Source organism: Hemisphaericaspora subhashii (assembly GCF_019202705.1).
Source record: "Hemisphaericaspora subhashii strain CBS 10753 chromosome Unknown scaffold217, whole genome shotgun sequence".
NCBI classification, from domain to species: Eukaryota; Fungi; Ascomycota; class Pichiomycetes; order Serinales; family Debaryomycetaceae; genus Hemisphaericaspora; species Hemisphaericaspora subhashii.
The window spans coordinates 1-8,387 of NW_026057310.1; the positions used below are offsets into that span (position 1 = coordinate 1).

The following is an 8,387-nucleotide window of genomic DNA, read 5'->3' on the forward strand; positions in this document are numbered from 1 at the left end:
AGTGTTGATCCAAAGACTGGTAGGATTAGTATTATTGATAGAGTGAAGAATTTCTTTAAGTTACAACAAGGGGAATATATTTCACCTGAAAAGATTGAGAATAGATATTTGTCATCCAATCCAATGATTAGTCAATTATATGTCCATGGTGATTCGTTGAAGGAATACTTGGTTGGGATTGTAGGTATTGAATATGAAAAAGGGTTGAAGTTTTTAAATCAACTTGGCTATAATAAGATTGGTATGTCAAGTGAAGAAATGTTAATTGAAATGAATAGTGTCAATGTAAAGAGTAAATTTTTAGACATGATAAATAAGAATGTTAACGGGAAATTACATGGATTTGAGATATTACATAATATTCATATTGAAATTAATCCATTGACTGTTGAAAGAGATGTTGTTACTCCTACTTTCAAGATCAAGAGACCAGTAGCCTCCAGATTCTTTGGTGCTATTTTCCATCGTTTATATGAAATTGAACAATCTTTGGTATTGGCTGCAAGATTGAAGGTTGCTAAGTTGTAATGGTTTTGTGTTTAGTTTAGGTTTGTATTTCTATATTTATTTATTTATTTATTTAGAATCATCAAGTCCGTGTTTGTTTGCTATTTTATTCCCCTAATTACCAAATCACTCTTTAAGCATACTGTGTTTATATTCTATATACATGAGTAGAATCAAACCAAATAATTATAATTGTTATAATATGAAATATCAAATTTAACTTGCAGTTTAAGTTCTTCTTCATCTAATTTAATATTGATATAATTATTCTCCAAGAATTGTTCATTCTCAAAATCAATTAATTTATAACATTTGTTTAATTTCTTATATATTGACATTAATTGATCAAAGTGTTCCATATTACCAGATACTAAACAAGCTTGAATTAAGTTATATTCAATGAAATCATCTTGGTCATCATCAATACCAATATATTTCATCATATAAACTTTAGTATTATTAATTAAAATGTTTGAATATAAGAAAACATATTTGTATAATGGATTAATAAGTTTATATTCATTAATATATTCAACATTATATCCATAATTACAAAATATTAAGAATGGCGACTTATCATTATGTTGTACTTTTATCAATTGTAATGAATATTCAGGATCAATACAAACAAATTTAGATATACAAACATTGATTAATTTACCTGAATTATATAATTCAATTGCCTTTTCAACATGTTCTAAGATTTCTCTTCTTGAATAGTTACCACATCCACTATTACTAGTAGATCTCCCCATAGATAACTTAGTTTCATGATTTAAAATATATTTATCAATATTTCTTATCTTAGAATAATGAAAACTTGCTAATTCTGGTGAATTATCATTATAATTATAAATCTCTTTTAATGATTTAATAGTTATCTTCTTATTAAATAAATTTAAATCTAAATCTCCTTCATTATATTTAAATTTAGAAAAGATTGATAAATCGGTAAACACATTAATTGCAAATTTATAATTAGGATATTTATTATCATAATCAGGTAAATTATAATAATATACAAGTTTCTTAATATGTTCTGAATATTGATTTGTAATGTTCAATTGATTCCAAATATCTTCTTTATCATACTGTTTATAATTTATAGTAACAATATAAGCTAATAACAAATCTAGATTTGGATCTTTACCAATCAATTTTAAAACATTTTCTTTATTAGTTAAAGCTAAAAAATCAGTATGTAAGAAACCTTGTTTATAATTTAATCTTTTATCAAATTCACCATTATTTATAAATGAACTTATTAAATAATCTGAATAAACAAAAGACCTTCCATTCTTCTTATTCATCAAGTTACTACTAATTAAAATATATTTAGCAAACTCAATATTTCTTAATATTCCAATAATTATACAATAATTTAATGTCCATTCAAATTTATTATGATTTGAATAATTATAATATTGTTTAAATAATTCTAATTTACCAAAATAAGCATATTTATGTAATTTAAATATACTATATTTATCATCTTGTTTCAGATTAAGAGATAACTTAATACTCTTAGAAATATGATCAAACATGATGTTTTTGATATGTTATACAAATTGTTTTCTATATTTTAATCAATTAATCAAGCCAATAGTCTTCTAGAGAAATATTTTTATAAATTTTTATAAATTCTTCTTCATCTGGAATAATTTCATTAATTACATAGGACGAATTTTAATTTAAACTCGATAGCGTTTATTTGTTGCGGAGATTCACGGGAAATCAACCCCGAGAATATCCTCTCCACAGGAAATTTATTTATTTCATTCATTTCCATAAACAATTGTTTGAATTGTTATACACAATTAACTCTTTCACAAACACATAGTCAGATATATAGGGGAGAAGGGTTGATGGTTGAAGGGGTTGTGCTACTATTAATTAATAATAGTTAAATATTGTTTTATTAAATAATTTGAGCAAATCTCTCAATCCTTTTTTACTTAGAGCTTTGTCTATTTAATTGAAATGAACAATTAAGTCACCCTTGGTACAGCTATACCAATACAAAGTATTCCGGTATTTATGCGAACTTTTTCTAGGGATACCTTTGGTTCTTTATTGTCGCTTTTGTTGAAAGCTATCCAACTCAGCAGGGGCTTGACTTAGCATCATATTTTCCTTTCCCAACTATTCCAGCAACTGGTGAATGTTACATTTGCAACCAAAATCTTTTGTTTAATTTACTGTTGTTGTTGCTGCTGTTGACAAAAAGATGTTTTTCTAAAGATGTAACCAATTTGAAATATCAAAAGAGAAAGAGAAAAAGACAACTGGCTTATTCCTTGTACCATATCATTGTATACCTTGACTTGAGATGGTATTGGTAAAAGTTAGTAGTAGAAGTAGTAGTAGGCTGTGTTACTTCCATACGAAGTGCTTCCTATTATTGAAGATTGGATGTTTTTGTCGACAAACAAAAAAACCAGTTTTCAAAATTTGTCATTTTCTTTTGTTGTTGTAAAAACCATACAGCTACCAGCCAATTACTAAAGAATTAATAGAAGTAGTAGTAATAAGTCATCATCATGGCATCACAGATTCATTTCCTAGACATAAAGGGTAAGCCATTGCTTTCACGAGATTACAAGGGAGATATCCCAACCAATACGATTGAGAAATTCCCATTATTATTATTAGATTTAGAGAATGATGAAGGAGAATATAAACCATTTATTAATCATCAAGGGATCAATTACATTTTCATTAATCATAATAATCTTTACCTATGTGCATTAACTCGTAAGAATGAAAACATTATGGCAATTGTCATTTTCTTATCCAAATTAATTGAAGTTATGACTCAATATTTCAAATCTTTAGAAGAAGAAAGTATTAGAGATAATTTTGTTATTATATATGAATTATTAGATGAAATGATGGATTTTGGTGTTCCTCAAACTACTGATACAAAAATATTAAAAGAATATATTACTCAAGATTATTATTCGTTGATTAGATCAACACCAAATCATTTAGTTCAACCTCCAAATGCAGTTACTAATGCTGTTAGTTGGAGAAAAGATGGTATCTTTTATAAAAAGAATGAAGCATTTTTAGATGTGGTTGAATCTATAAATATGTTAATTAATGCCCAAGGTCAAGTATTAAATAGTGAAATCTTGGGAGAAGTTAAAATTAAATCTCATTTAAGTGGTATGCCAGATTTAAGATTAGGTCTTAATGATAAGGGAATCTTTACTTCAGGTGAAACCGCCGATACAAATAATAAAGGAATTGAAATGGAAGATATTAAATTCCATCAATGTGTTAGATTATCAAAATTTGAAAATGAAAGAATAATAACATTTATTCCACCAGATGGTGAATTCACATTAATGTCATATAGATTATCATCAGCCCAATTCTTAATGAAACCATTAATCCTTGTCAATTGTAAAACTAAAGTTCATAAACATTCTCGTATTGAAATCATATGTTCAGTGAAAACCCAAATCAAAAAGAAATCAACTGCAAATAATGTAGAAGTTATAATTCCAATCCCAGAAGATGCCGATACTCCAAAATTCACTCCTGAATATGGAACAGTTAAATGGATTCCTGAGAAATCTTGTCTTGTATGGAAATTAAAAACTTTCCCCGGTGGGAAACAATATATAATGAGGGCAGAATTAGGTTTACCTGCAGTTGTTGATACGGAATCAATTATGACTAAGAAACCTATAAAAGTAACATTTAATATTCCATATTTTACAACTAGTGGTATTCAAGTTAGATACTTAAGGATTAATGAACCTAAATTACAATATCAATCTTATCCTTGGGTTAGATATATCACTCAAAGCGGTGACGATTATACCGTGAGAATGAAATAGTTTTATATATATACCCCCCTCAACCTTAGATCTTTTACTGCTTAATAGACATTCATTTGAACTCTTTCTAAACTTAGAAAATCCATTCATTGGGATATTTAAAATTATACACACATAAATAAATTAATTTATGACCTTTTTTACCGTAATATATATAAAAAAAAACAAGCAATATGCTTAAAACACAAATGATCAATCATTCATCAGTCATAAGAATTGAAAAATATGTCCTTCAAATCGACAACTTTAATTTCAACTAAAAATGTAATCAGATACAACTAAACTAAATCAGTAACACAACCCTTTGAGGCATCACTAACCAATTTAGCATACTTAGCTAAAGTACCTCTCTTATAACGAGGTTCAGGAGCACTCCATTTCTTTCTTCTTTCAGCCAAAACATCTTCATCAACCAATAAATCAATTTTATTATTTTCAGCATCAATAACAATCTCATCCCCATCATACACCAAAGCAATTGGACCACCTTCAGCAGCTTCTGGAACAATATGTCCAATCAAAAAACCATGAGATCCCCCTGAAAATCTTCCATCAGTTAAAAGGGCAACATCTTTTCCTAAACCATATCCCATTAATGCAGATGATGGTTTTAACATTTCTGGCATACCTGGACCACCCTTTGGACCTTCATATCTAATTACACAAACTGTCTTTTCACCTTTTTTGATTTCTCCCTTTTCTAAAGCAGTAATGAATGCATGTTCATCATCGAAAACGCGGGCTTTTCCTTTGAAATAAGTCCCTTCTTTACCGGTGATTTTCCCAACTGCAGATCCTGGGGCAAGTGTACCTTTTAAGATTTGTAAATGACCACTTGGTTTTAATGGATTAGAAATTGGACGAATGATATCTTGTTCAATTGGTAAGCCGGAAAGTTTGCTCAAGTTTTCTTTAATTGATTTACCAGTGACGGTTAATTGTTCACCATCAATGAAACCTTCTTGCATTAAGTATTTCATGACTGCTGGTGTACCTCCATACTTTTGTAAATCAGCCATCACATATTTACCACTTGGTTTGAAATCAGCTAATAATGGAGTTGTATCGGAAATTCTTTGGAAATCATCCACAGTAATTTCAATATCAACAGAACTGGCAATAGCAATAATATGTAAAACAGCATTTGTAGATCCACCAGTGGCAATAATATAGGCAATTGCATTTTCAAATGATTTCTTAGTCAAGATATCTCTTGGTTTCAAATCCATAATCAATAAATTCTTTAAGGCTTCACCAACACTAGCACATTCAGCTGCTTTTTCCTTAGAAACAGCAGGAGCGGATGAAGAGAAAGGTAATGTCATCCCCATAACTTCAGCAGCTGAAGCCATGGTATTAGCAGTATACATCCCACCACAAGCACCAGGGCCAGGACATGCATGCTTAACAATATCCACTCTTTCTTCATCAGTAATTTGTTTTGATAAATATTGTCCATATGATTGGAATGCACTAATGATATCAATCTTATCAGCAACCGCTGGGTTCTTAGTACCACAAGTTGGAGACCCAGGTAAAATAGTCCCACCATACACCATAATCGAAGGTCTATTATGTCTACCCATAGCCATCAAAGTCCCTGGCATATTCTTATCACAAGATGGAATAGCAATATTCCCATCATATAATTGTGCCATAATCATAGTTTCAAAAGAATCAGCAATAACCTCACGTGATTGTAATGAATATCTCATCCCTTCGGTCCCATTGGTGATCCCATCACTAACACCAATTGAATTGAATTGCATAGCTTTCAAACCGGCTTTATTCACCGATTCACTACATCTATTGTTTAATTCCATAAGATGCATATTACATGGATTTCCCGACCACCAGACGGAACCAACCCCGATTTGGGCCTTGGAGAAATCGGCATCGGAGAAACCGGTGGCATAAAGCATGGCTTGGGATGCACCTTGAGAAGGATCATTGGTGACGATGGAAGAATATTTGTTCAATTTTTTTTCTTGCGAGATTGGAATTGAGGTGGAGAATGATTTGGCAAGGAGGGTGGATAATTGAGACTTCTTGAGTGAAGTTGCTCTCTTGGTAAGGAGGAAACTCATCTTGTTTACTTGGGGAGTGCAATTGTGTGTTGGAAGAAAGAAGAGAAGAAGAATAATTGAAAAGAATTGAAATTTTTCATTCCTGTCGTCTTTTGATTGATGACTCAAATTGGTGTGCGATTGATTGATTGTTTGAAGATGGAGGAACGGAAAAAAATTCCTGCATCCTGTATCGCGCCGTAACCGCTCCCATTTGTTTCTTCCAATTAGAATTAACAAATTGGTAATTATTAAAATCATATATTGGTATGTACTTTCAACAATTAAATATATGAAATAACCCAATTCCTTAGAATATGTGACGTTTAAGTCCACTCACAATATATCATTCATTATGTCTATCAGCTAAGGTGGCTTCATAATGTGAATTTTATTACTTCCTTGAGGCATAATAAGACTTGCTTTCTAGTTTTTATGACATATATAAATTATGGTAGGTAAAACAGGAGTGGTAATTTGATAGAGGGAACGAGATGGATAGTAAAAGGCTTTCGTTGGGTTGCTGAGCCATGATTATAATGATGTTGGCCTTTCCCATGTGTGGTGAATGAGGTTGTCTCCTTTAGGTTGATTACATTAAGGCACTCTACTCGACATTATGATTGGACGACATTTTAGGTGAGGAGAAATGTCTCTTGGCTAATGGTTCCATCAAAGTCAAATATTTCTGGTGTTGCAAAAGAAATGAGATTTAGAAAATATCTTCTTCTTCTTCTTCTTCTTCAGTTAGTCAAGTATGAGCCACATTATAACTTCTTAATCGGGCCAAATCATGGACTCGTCGTCAACTCGTCACCAACCGATATCATAGTGTATTCATTGCCGTTGTTGTTGCTTGTATCACCCACTTAACGGAGCCTAAGAAAATTGCAGGGTTCGCTTCTTTTGCAACCAACTTTTTTTAACCCCAGTTGGTTAGAAGTTGAAAATCAGAAGTCTTCCTATAGTCGAAGGCATCCCAATCCATTCTTTGATAAAAAATGCATATTTAATAAACATGTTTAAAATCATACATAAGTCTGAAACCATGCAATACAGCAATATAGAAGAATCCAATAACGAATCCTCATATTGCAGCTTGAATTCTGGGTCTAAATAATCTGGAATATGAAGAATCAGAATAGCAAGAAGTTGCTTGCGACAGATTCATTTAAAATAAACGAATTCAATTTTTTACGTCGAATTTGACTTTTTCTATGTTCAATGGAACGAAAACTACCTGAGATATCTTACTTATTAATTTAGACGCACTGGTAGGCAAAACTTTAGTAGACACGGGAATTGCAAGGAATTACGTTGTTCAGATAGCTGCAGACATCTTGTCGAATGGAAAAGCAATTATCACAAGAGAGTATCCATTTGGAGGAGACTTCAATTCATCGAACCAATATCACCTAGATATGCTCGTAGTTCTGAGAAGTCCCAATGTGGGAGATATATATTTCAAGATGTGGACGCGATCTTGTCGGGCTCTAAATACCGTTCAATGCCTGTTATTAAGAGTACGTTTTTATAATCAAGTACTCCAATGAAAGCAAGAATCAAGCTAAAAAAGTTAGACTAGAGGATTCAAGAAGTCCAAGCGAAAAAATGAATAAATTTCGACATAAAAAAAAAGGAATTGTTCACCAGATTGACTTGTTTTGTTAGAAACCAAACATCCACCCTTACATACAAAAGTTTTTAAGTTAACAAAAAAGAGCCAATCTGGTGAACAACTTGGTGAATAATGAGGTTTCTTCGGGGACAATTTTGCCTTTATTTGAATAGGAGGTATCAGGTTTTCAGAGAGTGACTTTTTTTTTTGTGTTGCTTCTAAATAGAATAGGAATATTTGCAGCACATAGATTGCAAAAAAAAAAGTTTGACTTCATTAATCTTTCTTTTTCCTCTTTATTGTCCACAAAGAAATATCCTAATTCACTGATTCATTCAACCACCAATT

General features: G+C 31.1%; 4 protein-coding genes across 4 annotated transcripts; 2 read left to right on the forward strand and 2 right to left on the reverse strand. All coding sequences in view use genetic code 12, as the record gives it.

Moving 5' to 3' along the window:
• On the forward strand, positions 1–528 carry J8A68_003360 (FAA24; the record flags this gene model as incomplete). Its single annotated transcript, XM_049407208.1, has 1 exon — positions 42–528. A coding segment is annotated over one exon (487 nt), but the record flags the coding sequence as incomplete, so codon positions are not given.
• Positions 529–680: 152 nt separating this feature from the next.
• J8A68_003361 (uncharacterized protein) lies at positions 681–2,051 on the reverse strand (the record flags this gene model as incomplete). The annotated part of the gene is made up of 1 exon (XM_049407209.1): positions 681–2,051. One exon carries the CDS (start codon positions 2,049–2,051, stop codon positions 681–683), a length of 1,371 nt encoding a protein of 456 aa, XP_049263348.1.
• A 996-nt stretch (positions 2,052–3,047) lies between these two features.
• APM1 (Apm1p) lies at positions 3,048–4,355 on the forward strand (the record flags this gene model as incomplete). The annotated part of the gene is made up of 1 exon (XM_049407210.1): positions 3,048–4,355. The coding sequence occupies one exon, from the start codon at positions 3,048–3,050 to the stop codon at positions 4,353–4,355; it is 1,308 nt and encodes a 435-aa protein (XP_049263349.1).
• Positions 4,356–4,633: 278 nt separating this feature from the next.
• On the reverse strand, positions 4,634–6,442 carry ILV3 (dihydroxy-acid dehydratase; the record flags this gene model as incomplete). Its single annotated transcript, XM_049407211.1, has 1 exon — positions 4,634–6,442. The coding sequence occupies one exon, from the start codon at positions 6,440–6,442 to the stop codon at positions 4,634–4,636; it is 1,809 nt and encodes a 602-aa protein (XP_049263350.1).
• Between the last annotated feature and the right edge of the window lie 1,945 nt (positions 6,443–8,387).